At 37.7% G+C, this 17,473-nt stretch overlaps 3 protein-coding genes across 3 annotated transcripts in view; 1 reads left to right on the forward strand and 2 right to left on the reverse strand.

Moving 5' to 3' along the window:
• The window catches only part of LOC106081099 (activating signal cointegrator 1 complex subunit 3), a 61,881-nt gene that overhangs the window by 25,969 nt on the left and 18,439 nt on the right, over positions 1–17,473 (forward strand). The gene's annotated exons all lie outside the window — the stretch shown is intronic.
• LOC106081102 (ficolin-1) lies at positions 1,213–7,543 on the reverse strand. The gene is made up of 6 exons (XM_059362013.1): positions 7,391–7,543; positions 5,272–5,339; positions 5,174–5,202; positions 5,059–5,104; positions 1,481–2,020; positions 1,213–1,408 (listed from the first exon to the last, which is right to left on the reverse strand). The coding sequence occupies exons 1-6, from the start codon at positions 7,484–7,486 to the stop codon at positions 1,288–1,290; spliced, it is 900 nt and encodes a 299-aa protein (XP_059217996.1). The 5' UTR covers positions 7,487–7,543; the 3' UTR covers positions 1,213–1,287.
• LOC106081101 (fibrinogen C domain-containing protein 1) overlaps positions 13,292–17,473 on the reverse strand; it is a 12,864-nt gene continuing 8,682 nt past the window's right edge. The window contains exons 4-6 of the mRNA XM_059362012.1: positions 14,476–14,521; positions 13,605–14,147; positions 13,292–13,532 (exon numbers count right to left, since the gene is read on the reverse strand). Coding sequence (XP_059217995.1) covers positions 13,412–13,532; positions 13,605–14,147; positions 14,476–14,521 — 710 coding nt within the window. The 3' untranslated portion in view covers positions 13,292–13,411. The remainder of the gene's footprint in view (positions 13,533–13,604; positions 14,148–14,475; positions 14,522–17,473) is intronic.

Genomic DNA, 17,473 nt, shown 5'->3' on the forward strand with positions numbered 1-17,473 from the left:
GCGTTTGTAACACCTCGAAATATTCGTTTAAGACCCCTTAAAGTATATAAACTCTTGATTATCTCGGCGTTCTGAGTGGAATTAGTCATGTCCGTCCGTCCGTCTGTCGAAATCACAATAGAGGTCGAACGCTTAAAGATAGCCGCTTGAAATTTTGCACAGATACTTTATATTGATGTAGGTCGTTTAAGATTGCAGATTTAGATATATTGGGTTGCCCAAAAAGTAATTGCGGATTTTTTAAAAAAAAGTAAATGCATTTTTAATAAAACTTAGAATGAACTTTAATCAAATATACTTTTTTTACACTTTTTTTCTAAAGCAAGCTAAAAGTCACAGCTGATAATTGAAAGAAGAAAGAATGCAATTACAGAGTCACAAGCTGTGAAAAAATTTGTCAACGCCGACTATATGAAAAATCCGCAATTACTTTTTGGGCAACCCAATAGCTCCCATATAAACCGATCTCCCGATTTCACTTCTTGAGCCCTTGGAAGCTGCACTTTTTGTCCGATCCGGCTGATATTTAGCATGTGGTGTTCTGTTATAACTTCCAACAACATTGCTTAGTACGGTCCAAATCTGTCTATGACCTGTTATAGTTCCGATATAAACCGATCTCCCGATTTGACTTCTTGAGCCCCTGGAAGCCGCAATTTTTATCCGATTTGGCTGAAATTTTGCACGTGGTGTTATGTTATGACTTCCAACGACTGTGCCAGGTACGGTCCAAATCTGTCTATGACCTGTTATAGTTCCGATATAAACCGATCTCCCGATTTTACTTCTTGAGCCTCTGGAAGCCGTAATTTTTATCCGATTTGTCTGAAATTTTGCATGTGGGTTTCTGTTATGACTTCCAACAACATTGCCAAGTACGGTCCGAATCGAAATTTTGCATGCGGCGTTCTGTTACGATTTTCAAAATCGTATTTTTTTCATAACTGTGCCGAATAAGTCTGTCTATAACCTGACATTGTTCCCATGTAAATCTTTTGATCATCCTTGTTCGCTAGCTAGAAGCTTAAATTTTTGCTGGTTTGACAGATTTTTGGTATGTGGAATAAAATTATGCCCTTCAACTAAATTTATTTTGTATAAATTTTGAGCAGAATCCATGGTGGTGGGTTCCCAAGATTCGGCCCGGCCGAATTGGGAGTTTCAAAAGCAACCCAATTTAAGAAAATTCCCAATTTTCAAATACCTTAATAATTTAAGAACTAATTTATTATCTTTATTTTCATTTCTTTCCTCTGCCAAGTTAGTCACTTTGTTGTACTGTTCCCTTTACTTTCTTCGTCGGCGTATCATCATTTTTGCATAGGTTAGGGAATTGTAATGCCCCGAAAAGCTGTACCAATTAACACCCCTGCCATGTTTGGCATCTCCATAGTGGCCATTTAGATTGCTACAATCAAAAAAGATAGACAAATTAGTTGACGTCTACCTCTAGGTATCCATCAAAAACACAAGAACCTACCTGGAATGGCATGCCCCATACCACCAGGCTCCCATAAATGATTCAGCACAGTTAGTGCCATAATTATCATTATCCTGATCCTTTGTGGTAAATTTCAGACCAATATGTCCTCGCAACGAATCACCTGCAGTCCCTGTGTAACGGCCAGTTCTTTTCAATTTGTATTTCTCCGATTCATCGCCTATCTTGAAGGCATCATATTTCGAATAGCCCTCCTTTGAGTTGGTACCATTTTCCATAAGAACCAATAGCTCTTGCGGTCCATCGTAGTTTGTCATTGCATGTAGTTTGTCTAGGCCAATGAAAAATTCTCCATCGATATCACCAAACCCTTTTTTATATTCTGCCCAGGAGCGATAGAAATCGATGGAGCCATCCTGGCGTCTTTGTATGACAGTCCAGTCACCACCTTCAGTGTGGACATCGCATTCGACGAGAAAGCTATCATTGCTGAATTGATTTACTTTTATGTAATAATATCCACTGCGTCGGGTACAGGCGGTAGCCTCCGCACAATTGGAGGGGGTTGCTTGCTCTAAACTGAAAACAAAACAAAAAATTTATATGAAGGTTAAAGTTTTTTAGGTTATACTGGTAACATAATGAAATAAAATAAAACAAAATAAAATAAAATAAAATAAAATAAAATAAAATAAAATTAAATAAAATAAAATAAAATAAAATAAAATAAAATAAAATAAAATAAAATAAAATAAAATAAAATAAAATAAAATAAAATAAAATAAAATAAAATAAAATAAAATAAAGTAAAATAAAATAAAATAAAATAAAATAAAATAAAATAAAATAAAATAAAATAAAATATACAAAATAGAATAAAATAGAATAAAATAAAATAAAGTAAAATAAAATAAAATAAAATAAAATAAAATAAAATAAAATAAAATAAAATAAAATAAAATAAAATAAAATAAAATAAAATAAAATAAAATAAAATAAAATAAAATAAAATAAAATAAAATAAAATAAAATAAAATAAAATAAAATAAAACAAGTAAGAGCGTGCTAAGTTCGGCCGGGCCGAATTTTATATACCCTCCACCATGGATCCCATTTGTCGAGCTCTTTGCCACGGTATCTCTTTTTAGGCAAACAAATGATAAAAGAAAAGAATTGCTATGTTATTGGAACAATATCAAGTTATTGTTCATTTCGGAGCATAGTTGAACTGAATATAGGAGACCATAGTAGAAGTCATTGTGTAAAATTTCAACCAAATCTAGTAAGAATTGCGAACTTTAGGGTCAGAAGAAGTAAAATATGGAGATCGGTTTATAGGGGAGCTGTATTAGGCTATAAACCGATTCATGCCATATTCGACACGTCTGTTAAAGGCCACGAGAGAAGCCGTTGTACCAAATTTCAGCCAAATCGGATAATACTTGCGCCCTTTAGAGTCTCAAGAAGTCAAGATCCCATATCGGTTTATATGGCAGCTATATCAGGTTATGGACCGATTTAAACTTTTCTTAGCACAGTTATTGAAAGTTATAACAAAACACCTCATGCAAAATTTCAGCTAAATCGGATAATAATTCCGCCCTCTAGAGGCTCAAGAAGTCAAGATCCCAGATAGGTTTATATGGCAGCTATATCAGGTTATGAACCGATTTGAACCTTATTTGGCATGGTTATTGAAAGTCATAATAAAATACGTCATGCATAATTTCGGCCAAATCGGATAGGAATTGCGCCCTCTAGAAGCTCAAGAAGTCAAGATTCAAGATCGGTTTATATGGCAGCTATATCAGGCTATTGACCGATTTGAACCTAATTTAGCACAGTTGTTGGAAGTCATAGCGAAACCCGTCGTACAAATTGCAAGTCGTGCAAATTTCATTCCAATCGGAGAAGAATTGTGCCCTCCAGAAGCTCAAGAAGTCAAGACCCAAGATCGGTTTATATGGCAGCTTTATCAGGTAATACACCGATGTCAACCATACTCAGCACAGTTGTTGGAAGTCATAATAAAACACTTCATGCAAAATTTCAGCTAAATCTGATAGGAATTGAGCCCTCTAGAGGCTCAAGAAGTCAAGACCCAAGATCGGTTTATATGGCAGCTATATCACAACATGCACCGATATGGCCCATTTACAATCCCAACCCAATCCCAACGACCTACACTAATAAGAAGTATTTGTGCAAAATTTCAAGCGGCTAGCTTTACTCCTTCGAAAGTTAGGGTGCTTTCGACAGACAGACGGACGGACAGACGGATGGACATGGCTAGATCGACATAAAATGTCACGACGATCAAGAATTTATATACTTTATGGGGTCTTAGACGAATTTTTCGAGTAGTTACTAACAGAACAACGAAATTACTATACCCCCATCTTATGGTGGAGGGTTTAAAAATGTATATGAAGGTTAAAGTTTCTTAGGTTATATTGGTAATATTTATAATGAAATAAAATAACATAAAATTTTGTTATGTACTGATACAGTTGTTGGAAGTCAAAACAAAATACTATATGCAAAGTTTCTACAAAATCGGAAAATCATCGCGGCTTGTAAGGGCTCAAGAAGTTAAATCGGGAGATCGGTTTATATGTGACCTATATCATGTTCTTGACCGTTTTAGACCGTACTTGGCACTATTGTTGGAATTCATAACAGAACACTATGTGCAAAATATCAGCCAAATACGACAAAACTTGCGGCTTCCAGGGGCTCAAGAAGTCAAATCGGGAGATCGGTTTACATAGGAGCTATATCCAAATTTTAACCACATAACCCATATGCAATCCCCAACGACCTACATCAAGTATAAAGTATTTTTTCTAGCGACTAGCTCTACGCCTTATACCGCTATCGTGACGGTCGGACGGACATGGCTTGTTCGACTCAGAATGTCGAGACGATCAAGAGTATATATAATTTATGGGTTCCTAGATCAATATTCCGAGGTGTTGGAAACGGAATGACAAGATTAGTATACCTCCATCCTATGGTGGTGGGTATAAAAATAAAAATAATAAACAAAAATAATACATAAAAATAATAAATAAAAATATTGGGTTGCCCAAAAAGTAATTGCGGATTTTTCATATAGATGGCGTTGACAAATTTTTTCACAGCTTCTGACTCTGTAATTGCTTTCTTTCTTCTGTCAGTTATCTGCTGTTACTATTAGCTTGCTAGAAAAAAAGTGTAAAAAAGTATATTTGATTAAAGTTCATTCTAAGTATTATTAAAAATGCATTTACTTTCTTTTAAAAAATCCGCAATTACTTTTTGGGCAACCCAATAATTAATAAAAACATTTAATAAAAATAATTAATAATAATAATAATTAATAAAAATAATTAATAAAAATAATTAATAAAAAAAATAAAACATCAAAAAAATGGTAAAATCAAAAATAAAAATTAAATAAAAAATTATAAATAAATAAAAAATTAAATTAAAAAAATATGTAGAAAAACCTTAATAAAAAATATGATATAAATTTAAATAAAAAATAAATAAAAATTTAAAATAAAATAAGACTAAAGTGAGCATAAATATAAAAAGTAAAATAAATATTAAAATAAAAAACTCTAAGTACTTACCATTTTTCCGGTAATGTATCGAAACGTATATCAAACATGGCTAGGTCTGAAAAACATACGTGTGAAAAATATTTAGAAAAATAGTTAAAGACCTAAAACTCATACTTTCTCATACCTTCTGGTTTAGGTTGTGGCAGCTTTTGTCTAAAAAAAAGAAAACAATATTTTATTGTCTAAGAAAATGTCCAATTTTTCATTTTTATTAAAACTTACTTCAAATGGTCAATATCGGTTTTTATTTCCTTTAAATCCTTCACAATCTTTTCCAAACTACTCAAATTCTGAAGAGAAAACATTAAAAAAAGATGTTTATATTTAATATGTATGTTTTGTCAGAAATATCTCATTTTATAAAACATGCAGATGTGGGGATATATATCGGGTTTTCCAATAAGGACTTGACAACTTTTTTTTTTAATAAAACTCAAACCATTTGAAATAATTCAAAAATTTTATAATCAGCTCATAATCAGACTCATGTAAATCCAAGTACAAAATTATTTTTGCCTCAACTATATTTGTAGCTTCCACAGCAAATTTACTAAAAAATGTCGATGTGGAAACTATCTTTGCCCAAAATGATTATTTTGGGTATATTTGTGGAATGAATTTCGGACAATACGTATTTTTAAGGACACTTTTATCTGCAAAATGGAAAAAGGATGATGAAGATATCTCTATTCGTTTTTATATCCTCCACCATAGGATCGGGGTATACTAATTTCGTCATTCTGTAACACCTCGAAATATGCGTCTAAGACCCCATAAAGTATAAATATTCTTGATCGTCATGTCATTTTAAGTCGATCTAGCCATGTCCGTCTGTCTGTCCGTCTGTCTGTCCGTCCGTCTGCCTGTCCGTCCGTCTGTCTGTCCGTCTGTCTGTCCGTCTGTCTGTCGAAAGCACGCTAACTTTCGAAGGAGTAAAGCTAGCCGCTTGAAATTTTGCACACATACTTTTTATTAGTGTAGCTCCGTTGGGATTGTAAATGGGCCAAATCGGTTCATGTTTTGATATAGCTGCCATATAAACCGATCTTGGGTCTTGACTTCTTGAGCCTCTAGAGGGCGCAATTCTTATCCGATTTTACTGAAATTTTGCACGTAGTGTTCTAGTAGGACTTCCAACAACTACGCTAAGTATGGTTTTAATCGGTCCATGTTTTGATATAGCTGCCATACAAACCGATCTTGGGTTTTGACTTCTTGAGCCTCTAGAGTGCGCAATTCTTATCCGATTTTATTGAAATTTTGCAAGTAGTGTTTTGGTGTTTTGGTTTTGGCAAAATCGGTCAATAAATGAGTCTTTTATGGGCCCAAGACTTTAAATCGAGAGATCGGTCAATATGGGCTATATCAAGGTATAGTCCGATATAGTCCATCTTCGAACTTAACTTGCCTAAGGACAAAAATGATACTGTGCAAAGTTTTAGCTTAATATCTCTATTTTTAAAGACTGTAGCGTGATTTCAAAAGACAGACAGACGGACATGGCTATATCGTCTTCGATTTTTACGACGATCAAGAATATATACACTTTATAGGTTCGGAGATGGATATTTTGATGTGTTGCAAACGGAATGACAAAATGAATATACCCCCAACCTTTGGTGGTGGGTATAATAGTCAGTGAGCATGGTGCGGTAGCGTTGTCCATTCACGGTTACGTGTCGATTGGCATCGTCGACGAAGAAGTATGGCCCAGTGACGCCGCCTGCATGCAAACCGCACTGAACAGTTATTTTTTGTGCATGAAGTGTTGATTCGTGAATTACACGTGGATTTTCGCCTGACTTGTGGATTTTCACCTGACACATTAAGCCAAAAATGAGCTTAGTCACCGAAGTTGATGATGCTCTTAAAGTAACGGTCATCGACTTCGAATTTTGGTAGTTATTGTAATTTTTATGATTCGCAGACGTTGTTCGTTTTTGTACATTACCATGATGACAATGTTGAGTTTACTAAATAAATTGACAGTGACAATTCGATGATTAGTGTAAGAGTGCGTTTACAAATTAAACTCAAAGTAGTCAAGTCCCTTTTGGACAACCCTTTATTTAATTGATATATTGGGTTGCCTAAAAAGTAATTGCGGATTTTTTAAAAGAAAGTAAATGCATTTTTAATAAAACTTAGAATGAACTTTAATCAAATATACTTTTTTTACACTTTTTTTCTAAAGCAAGCTAAAAGTAACAGCTGATAACTGACAGAAGAAAGAATGCAATTACAGAGTCACAAGCTGTGAAAAAATTTGCCAATGCCGACTATATGAAAAATCCGCAATTACTTTTTGGGCAACCCAATATAATAATCTTGAAGCACTTACCTTTTCATTATCATCTTCACAACGCATAGCAGAGGTGTTTAATACACCAAGTAATGTAAAGACTGTCAAATTAATGATGAAACTTAATTTGAACATATTGTTGTTCTTTCTTTATTTGATTTAAAGCTTTGCTTGACACTTTTACACTTGATATCAAACTGAGTGTCGATGTGAGTTTAGTGTGCAATATATACAGAAAGATAAAAATTCTTTGTGGCAGTACCCGTATACATACATACTCGTACGTACATAACTACATCCATTCATTAATTATTATGTTGTTTTAAAAGGGGGAAAAAAATCCCCAAAATTCCCGATATGAGCTGCCTAAAATCACCCATTTTTTGCAAGTCTTCATTTATCTTGAATAGAAGGGACCAGCTTTTGAAATTAGGTGAATGTCGTATAACAGGCAAAAGAGCGCACATTGGAGTATTTAAGCACGCTTCAAGTTTGGCTCGACCGAATTTTCTATACCCTTCACCTAGATCGAATTTTCAAGATCAAAATAAGAAATTCAAAAGATTTTCTATATTTTTCATTATAACTGCTTCCTTTAGGCGCTCAAGAAGTAAAAATCGTGATTTCGGTTTATATGGGAGCTAAATCATGTTGTAGACAGATTCGATTTCTACTTGGCATGGTTGTTGACAGTCATAAAAGAAGTCATTGTGCAAAATTTCAGTCTAATCGGATAAGAATTGCACCCCGTAGTGGTTCAAATTGCAAAATCGGGAGATCGTTTAGCAGCTATGCTATGGATCAATTTGCCTTATTTACAAACCCATCCAGCCTTTACCAAAAATAGGTTAGGTTAGGTTAGGTTAAAACAAGTAAAAGCGTGCTAAGTTCGGCCGGGCCGAATCTTACATACCCTCCACCATGGATCGCATTTATCGAGTTCTTTTCCCGGCATCTCTTCTTAGGCAAAAAAGGATATAAGAAAAGATTTGCTCTGGTGTTAGAACGATATCAAGATATGGTCCGGTTTGGACCACAAATAAACTATATGTTGGAGACCTGTGTAAAATGTCAGCCAATTCGAATAAGAATTGCGCCCTTTGGAGGCTTAAGAAGTAAAATATGGAGATCGATTCATATGGGAGCTGTATCAGGCTATAGATCCCAGATCGGTTTATATGGCAGATGTATCAGGTTATGAACCGATTTATACCTTATTGGGCGCATAACAAAATACTTCGTGAAAAATTTATTCAAATCGGATAAGAATTGCGCCCTCTAGAGGCTCAAGAAGTCAAGACCCAAGATCGGTTTATATGACAGCTATATCAGGTTATACACCGATGTGAACCATACTTGGCACAGTTGTTGGATATCATAACAAAATACTTCTTGCAAAAATTCATTCCAATCGGATAAGAATTGCGCCCTATAGATGCTCAAGAAGCCAAGACCCAAGATCGGTTTATATGCCAGCTATATCAGGTTATGAACCGATTTGAACCATACTTGGCACAGTTGTTGGATATCATAACAAAATACGTCGTGCAAAAATTCATTCAAATCGGATAAGAATTGCGCCCTCTAGAGACTCAAGAAGTCAAGACCCAAGATCGGTTTATATGGCAGCTATATCAGGTTATGAACCGATTTGAACTATACTTGGCACAGTTGTTGGATATCATAACAAAACACTTCGTGCAAAAATTGATTCAAATCGGATAAGTATTGCGCCCTCTAGAGGCTCAAGAAGTCAAGACCCAAGATCGGTTTATATGACAGCTGTATCAGGTTATGGACCGATATGTCCCATTTCGAGTAGTTACAAACAGAATGACGAAATTAGTATACCCCCCATCCTATGGTGGAGGGTATAAAAAGGGTGCAGATATTAATCCGTCCCATGCCACTATGGACATACACCTAAGCCAGGCTTGTTGTGCGCTCTAAAAACTATAAAGTAACTTCTAAAAAGAAAATGTTAATTTAGGAATTGCGTGCTACTTACAAAATCCCCAATTGTTTTTAATACCACTCCTCTAAGTTGGTTCATGTCTGGTGTTGTGACTCCACCTAAGGGCCGGTATCTGTTAGACGCGAAAGCCGGGCCATGACAAAAGAAATGCTCCAACGTCTCATCATCTTCCCCGCATGCCCTACACATGCTAACACTTGCCGCACCGATTTTACATAAGTGAGCTCGTAGTCCTATGTGTCCCGTTATGATACTTATAGCTATACTGACCTCCTTCTTACATCCTTTCAGTAATAGCCTCGTCTCTCACGATCTGGATCCTCCCATAGGATTTTGGAATTTTCGTCGTCCTACTGACCTTTTCGCTGTTCCACAATGTTGCATTCGCATTCGTCGCCCACTCCCTTAACTCGGACAGCGTCGACTCGAAAGGCTTCGGGTTAACCAAGTTTATTGACGGCAGTCCTCTGGCCTTCACCGCCAAATCGTCTGCCCCTTAATTTCCCCTTACTTCGTTATGGCCCGGCATCCAAACGAGGCGGATTTTGCCATCCTCAGAGAACTCGTTAATCTTATTCTTACACTGCAAGACTGTTCGTGACCTTACCGTCCTGGTTGTTATTGCCCTTATGGCAATTTCACTGCCGGCAAAGATGTTGACACTCGACGTCCTCGTGTTAGCACCACACCGCTTCACGCATTCGCCCGGATCTCCGCCTGCAGGTCCGTATTATGATCAGGCAGTCTAAAACAGATCGCAGTCCCTGGGTTCTCAATGTAAACCCGCCAGGCCCACTCTGTCCTCTAGCTTTGATCCATCCGTGTAACATGATCTGACAGATGACAATACTAGGGTTCCGTCAATCCAAGTTGATGGCATCAGTGCCTCGCACTCGCCTTCAAGGTTCATCGCAGATATCCGATCGGAAACCCCTTCCTTCCAGGTTTCCTATCGCTGCCTCGATTATACCGCGATGGTATGAGCTGCTCCCATCGTCAATCCATTATCCCATCGCCTTAAGTCTCATAGCCGCAGTGGCTGCCTCACACTTAATCTGTATGTCAATGGGTCGGATATCTAGAATAGTCTCCAGTGCCCGAGTGAGCGGGGTCCTCATCGCTCCGCCAATGCCAAGACAACATGTTCTCTGAACCTGTTGTATGGTCCTTATGTTGCACTTTTTCTCCATAGCAGTCCACCAAACTACTGAGGCGTAAGTAAGTATTGGCCAAATCACGCTCCTGTAGAGCCAGTGGAATATTCTGGGATTCAGACCCCATTTCGAGCCTACGACCCCTCTACATAGTGCCCAACATCTGTGAGCCATCTCAGTACGCTACTGAATGTGACACTTCCAATTCAGTTTCCTGTCCAAGATCGCACCTAAGTATTTGACCTTGTCAGATATCGAAATTGTTTCGTCGAGGATACGTGTTGCGTTAAATTGGCCCACCTTCGTCTTCGTCGTGAACAGGCGTATTTCAGTCGTCTCTCGGTTAACATTGAGATCTCTGGGTCCAGCCCAGTCATATATCATATGCAAGACCATTTCGGCCCTTCTACATAGCTCGTTCGGATCCTTACTCCTTAGAAGTAATATAACATCGTCGTAGCAGGCGGGTTCAAAATCCCTCCTCAGTTAGCATCCGTATTAGGTCATTTATGGTGGTCACCCATAAGAGTGGCGATAAAATGCCCCCCTGTTGCTTGCCTTGTGTCCCTTTCTCCCTTATATTTATGCCATGGGACACACAATTTATCCACCTATTCTCTAGCATATGGTTTATAGAGTATCAAAGGACCGGGTCCACCCGGTACTGGTCTAAGGATTGGATTAGTGTGTTGGTCCGCACTTTGTTAAAAGCCGTTTTGGCATCGAAGGATTCTTCTATCTTATGCACAAACTCGTGCAGGGCAGTCTTCACCGACTTTCCCTTGACATAGGCATGCTGTTTGTATTTGAGCAGTTCGCTGGATGTCCTATTCTTTATCATGGTGTCCACAATACGTTGAGTAGAAAGGACGTACGGCTTATGGGTCTGTAGGCCTTTGGTGTCACATAACTTGCCTTGCCGGGCTTGGGTATAAACACCACCCTTGCCTCCTGCCAGGCTTTCGGAGTGTGTGCACGTCTAAGACTTAGTGCAAGTCCTCCCCAAGAATAAAATACTGGCTACGTCCCTGGTTGATGAGTACATTAGATTCTTTTGTTTGTTTTAATTGAATTTGTAATTTTTTTTATTGAACATTTTTTAAATTTCTCTTTCAAAAACGATAATTAATATTATCATTTTTGTGATTAAATCAATTAAAAAATTGTTGGATCAATTAATTTCGTGATGAAATTATGACATCTGGTTCTATGTACCGAATTTAAAACAAAAAAATTTGAATTAATTTTTTATTTCGGTCAATTAACAAATTAATAGAAAATTTGGAAAAAATTCAATAATTTTTTAATTGAATCATATAAAAAATTAATTTAAAATTTTAGAAATTTCAATAATTTTTTTAATTGAAAATTTTTAAAATTTTTCAACAGCGGTGGTTGAGATTATTATTTTTGTGACTGAACCAGTTCCAATTAAAAAATTAATTGGATCAATTAATTTCGTAATTGAGATTGACATGACATAAGTTGATTTAGCCATGTCCGTCCGTCCGTCTGCCTCTCGAAAGCACACTAAAGAAGTAAAGTTAGCCGCTTGAAATTTTCCCCAAATCCTTTCTATTAGTGTAGGTCGGTTGGGATTATACCTGGGCCATATCGGTCCAGAACCTGATATAGCTGCCATATAAACCAATCTTGGATCTTGACTTCTTGAGCCACTAAAGGGCGCAATTCCCATCTAATTTATCTCAAATTTGGTATGACGCGTTTCGTAAAGACTTCCAACAACTGTGCTAGGTATGGTTTAAATCGGTTGCTAACCTGATATAGCTGCCATATAAACCGATCGGGAATATTGACTTCTTGAGCCTCTAGAGGGCGTTGTTATTATCCGTTTTGGCTGAAATTTTGTACATCAATTTCTTCCATAACCTTCAACATACGTGTTAAATATGGTATGAATAAGTCTACTGCCTGCTACAGCTCCCATATAAACCGATCTCCCTATTTTACTTCTTGAGTCCCTAAAGGGCGCAATTCTTATTTGAATTGGTTGAAATTTTACACATTGGCTTCTACTATGGCCTTCAAACTTCAATTCAATTATGGTCCGGATCGGTCAATAACTTGATATAGCTCCAATAGCATAGCAGTTCTTATATGTTATCCTTTGTTTGCCTAAAAAGAGATATCGGGAAAAGAACTCGACAAATACGATCCATGGTGGATAAGATAAGATTCGGCCCGGTCGAACTTAGCACGCTTTTTTTATCTAATTTCGCTGAAATTTGATACAATGAGTAGTTTTACGCCACTCGCCATCCGACGCAAATATCGGGCTGTATTTAGATATAGCTGTCATATAGACCGATATGCCGGTTAAGGGTCTGAAGCTCATAAATGCTTTATGTATTACCCAATTTTGTTGAAATTGGAAATAAAAATTTCAACAGTGACAATGTCTGTGCCGAATTTAGGTGCACAAGTTATCCAATTTTCACCGGATTGTGACGAAAGTGGGTTTACATATATACCCGAAGTGGTGGGTATCCAAAGTTCGGCCCGGCCGAACTTAATGCCTTGTTATTTTTTATTTTTTCTGTGTACGTAAATTCTTATCTATTTATTGCACATCTGCCTATTCAGATAAATCGTACAAAAAAACTTGAAAATACGATCCATGGCGGAGGTTATATAAGATTCGGCCCAGCCGAACGTTGCACCCTTTACTTGTTTAGTTTCTTCCTATAACGAGAACCCGTACAAAAAACTCCACAAATGCGATCCATGGTGGAGGGTATATAAGATTCGGCCTGGCCGAACTTAGGTTAGGTTTTTAATAATGACTATCGATTACATTGCGTATGATATCCAAGGTTTCATCTCATTTATTTGCATCCGATTGATTAACAATAATTTGGTATTGTGGTGTTTTATTCTGCTTTCCTTAACTAAAGATCTTAGTACTGCATTTTAGCCTCTACGGCGCCTTACCATCATTTTAACAAATCTCAATGTGGACGTATGACCTGTAAAACTATACCAATTTATACCTTTGCTATAGGATTTATCGCCATAATGACCATTCAAATTGCTGGAAACGATAAAGAGTATAAAATATATTGAACTGAAAAATGCTACGCTGAAAAATTTTATTTCTATGTACCTTGAGTGACATTTCTCATACCACCATCCACCCATATACGAAACAGCACAACTGCCTTCGGCGTACACGTCGTTGTCTTGATCCTTGGTGGAAAACTTCATGCCTATGTGTCGCTTCAAGGACTCACCAGCCGTACCCACGTAATGACCCGTACGCTTTAGTTTGTACATTTCGCTCTCATTGCCTATAACAAAGTCATCATATTTGGCAAATCCTTCCACTGAATTGGAGCCATTCACCATAAGAATCAGCAACTCTTGCGGACCCTGGTAATTAGTCAATGCATGCAGCTTGTCCAAACCGATAAAGAACTCCCCATCAATATTACCAAATCCATGCTTATAATCCATCCACTCACGATAGAAGTCAACAGAACCATCATGACGCCGTTGAATGACGGTCCAATCACCACCATCTGTGCGAGCATCACAATCCACAAGGAAAGTGTCGTTGCTAAATGTTGGGATTTTAATCTTGTGATAACCATTGCGTTTGGTGCAAGCAGTAGCCTCGGCACAATTGGAGGGTATTCCCAGATTTGGGCTAAAGTTGTGAGGAGGAAGAAAAAGAAATTAAGGACGAAATAGTACACCCCAACATTACTTTCAGCGTACAAAACTTCAGTCAAATCGTATAGGAATTTTGCCCTTGAAGGTTTGAATAAGTCAAATTCGGAAACGAGTTAGTATGGGAGGCATGTCAAAACATTAGTTGATTTGAGCCATTTACAACCCAAAGCTACAAATTTCCATCAATAAAACTTTTATGGGCCTACTCTATTTTATACGTAGATGGAAGGACAGAGATATATTACCCGATCTATTACTTATCTTATAGTGACGGGTATAAAAATGTTAAAAAATTTGCTTACCATGTGTTAGGGTATTTATCGAATCGTATATCGAAGATTGGCAGACCTAAAAGAAGACAGAAAAAACAAGTAAAACAAGTAAAAGCGTGCTAAGTTCGGCCGGGCCGAATCTTGTATACCCTCCACCATGGAGCGCATTTGTCGAGTTCTTTTCCCGGCATCTCTTCTTAGGCAAAAAATGATATAAGAAAAGATTTTCTCTGCTATTAGAGCGATATCAAGATATGATCCGGTTCAGACCACAATTAAATTATATGTTGGAGACCTGTGTAAAATGTCAGCCAATTCGAATAAGAATTGCGCCCTTTGGGGGCTCAAAAAGTAAAATAGAGAGATCGATTTATATGGGAGCTGTATCGGGCTATAGACCGATTCAGACCATAATAAACACGTATGTTCATGGTCATGAGAGGATCCGTCGTACAAAATTTCAGGCAAATCGAATAAGAATTACGCTCTCTAGAGGCCCAAGAAGTCAAGACCCAAGATCGGTTTATATGGCAGCTACATCAGGTTATAAACCGATTTGACCCATACTTGGCACAGTTGTTGGATATCATAAAAAAACACGTGGTGCAAAATTTCATTCTAATCGGATAAGAATTGCTCACTCTAGAGGCTCAAGAAATCAAGACCCAAGATCGGTTTATATGACAGCTATACCAAGTAATGGCCCGAATTGAACCATACTTAGCACAGTTGTTAGAAGTGATACTAAAACACTATGTGCAAAATTTCAGTCTAGTCGGATGAGAATTGCGCCCTCTAGAGGCCCAAGAAGTCAGGACCCAAGATCGGTTTATATGGCAGCTATATCAGGTTATGGACCGATTTGAACCATACTTGGCACAGTTGTTGGATATCACAACAAAACACGTCGTGCAAAATTTCATCCCAATCGGATAAGAATTGCGCACTCTAGAGGCTCAAGAAGTCAAGACCCAAGATCGGTTTATATGGCAGCTATATCAGGTTATGGACCGATTTGAACCATACTTGGCACAGTTGTTGGATATCATAACAAAATACGTCGTGCAAAATTTCATCCCTATCGGATAAGAATTGCGCACTCTAGAGGCTCAAGAAGTCAAGACCCAAGATCGGTTTATATGGCAGCTATATTAAAACATGGACCGATATGGCCCATTTACAATACCAACCGACCTACACTAATAAGAAGTATTTGTGCAAAATTTCAAGCGGCTAGCTTTACTCCTTCGGAAGTTAGCGTGCTTTCGACAGACAGACGGACGGACGGACAGACGGACGGACATGGCTAGATCGACATAAAATTTCACGACGATCAAGAATATATACTTTATAGGGTCTCAGACGAATATTTCGAGTAGTTACAATCAGAATGACGAAATTAGTATACCCCCCATCTTATGGTGGAGGGTATAAAAACGATAAGTTCGGCCAGGCGGAATCCTATGTACCATCCACCATGAATCGTATGGACTGTACTTGTCATGGCTGTTAGATGTCACAAAAACAAGTAAAAAGGCGTCGCACATTTGGATATCAGGTTCCCAAAGACCTTTATTTGAGCCCCATATTGCGAAGGTCAGTAAATAATTGCTGTTTGTGGGGTGTTTTGGGGAAGGGGTAGATCCCCAGAAAATTGGACCCTAAAGTGGGTATCAAATTAGTACTCATCTCCCAAAACCCTTCATTTGAGCCCCACATTGACGTGGTCGGCAAATGTGCCCTATGTAGGGGTGTTTTGGGCAGTGGGGTGGTCCTAAGCACTAAAATTATGTAAGCATCGTGCTCTACTCTCAAAATATATTTTATTTGAACCTCATATTCCCATTGGGCTCAAAATTGGCCCCATAGACACGTTTTCCGGGATATTAATATCAAATTCGTTCTTTACTCCCAAAGACCTTTCATTTGAGCCCCACATTGCTGTAGTCGTAAATTTGTCCTCTTTGGGGTGTGTTTTTGGGAGGCATGGTCCCACATTTGGATATCAGATTCGTATTCCACACTCAAATACCTTTTATTCAGGCCCCATATTGCCATGATCAGTAAATAAGTCCTGTTTGGGAGGTGTTTGGAGAAGGGGTGGACCCCCAGAAACTTGGTCCCACATTTGGATATCAGATTCGTATTCTACTCGCAAATACCTGTCATTTGAGTCCCCTATTGCCATGGTCGGTAAATATGTCCGATTTAGGGGAGTATGACATTTGAATATCATATACATTTTCTTATCCTAAATACCTTTCATTTGAGTCCCATATTGTCGTGGTTGGTCTAAATATATATTTGGTAGGTCTTGGGGGGTGGGGCGGTCCCCCATAGGTACCCCATCCAAAATTTGGATACCAAATTTTTATTTTTTGGTTACTATAAGAGATCACACGAAGTTTCGCTTAAATCGCACCACCATCACCGAGATCGGGCGTTTCTGAAAATAAAGATAAGGGGGAGGGCCCGCGCTTTCTTCAGATATCAAAAAATATAGTACTCTATTTTCACCACGGCGTATAGCCGTTTTTGATTTTATAAGGAACACACAAACAAACAAACACAAACTGATTTTTATACCCACCACCGAAGAATGGGGGTATATTCATTTTGTTATTCCGTTTGCAACACATCGAATTATCCATTTCCGATCCTAAAAAGTATATATATTCTTGATCAGCGTAAAAAACTAAGACGATCTAGGCATGTCCTTCCGTATGTCTGTTGAAATCATTCTACAGTCTTTAAAAATAGAGATATTGAGCTGAAACTTTGCACAGATTCTTTTTTTCCATAAGCGGATTAAGTTCGAAGATGGGCTAAATCTTGATATAGTCCCCATATCGACCGATCCGCCGGTTTAGGGTCTTAGGCCCATAAAAGCCACATTTATTATCCGATTTTGATGAAATTTGGGACAGTGAGGTTTGGTTGGCCCTTCGTCATATTTCTGCAATTTGGCCCCGATCGGTTTTGATATAGCTGCCATATAGACCGATCTGCCGATTTAGGGTCTTAGGCC

The sequence above is a fragment of the Stomoxys calcitrans genome, chromosome 2 (genome assembly GCF_963082655.1).
Source record: "Stomoxys calcitrans chromosome 2, idStoCalc2.1, whole genome shotgun sequence".
NCBI lineage: Eukaryota > Metazoa > Arthropoda > Insecta > Diptera > Muscidae > Stomoxys > Stomoxys calcitrans.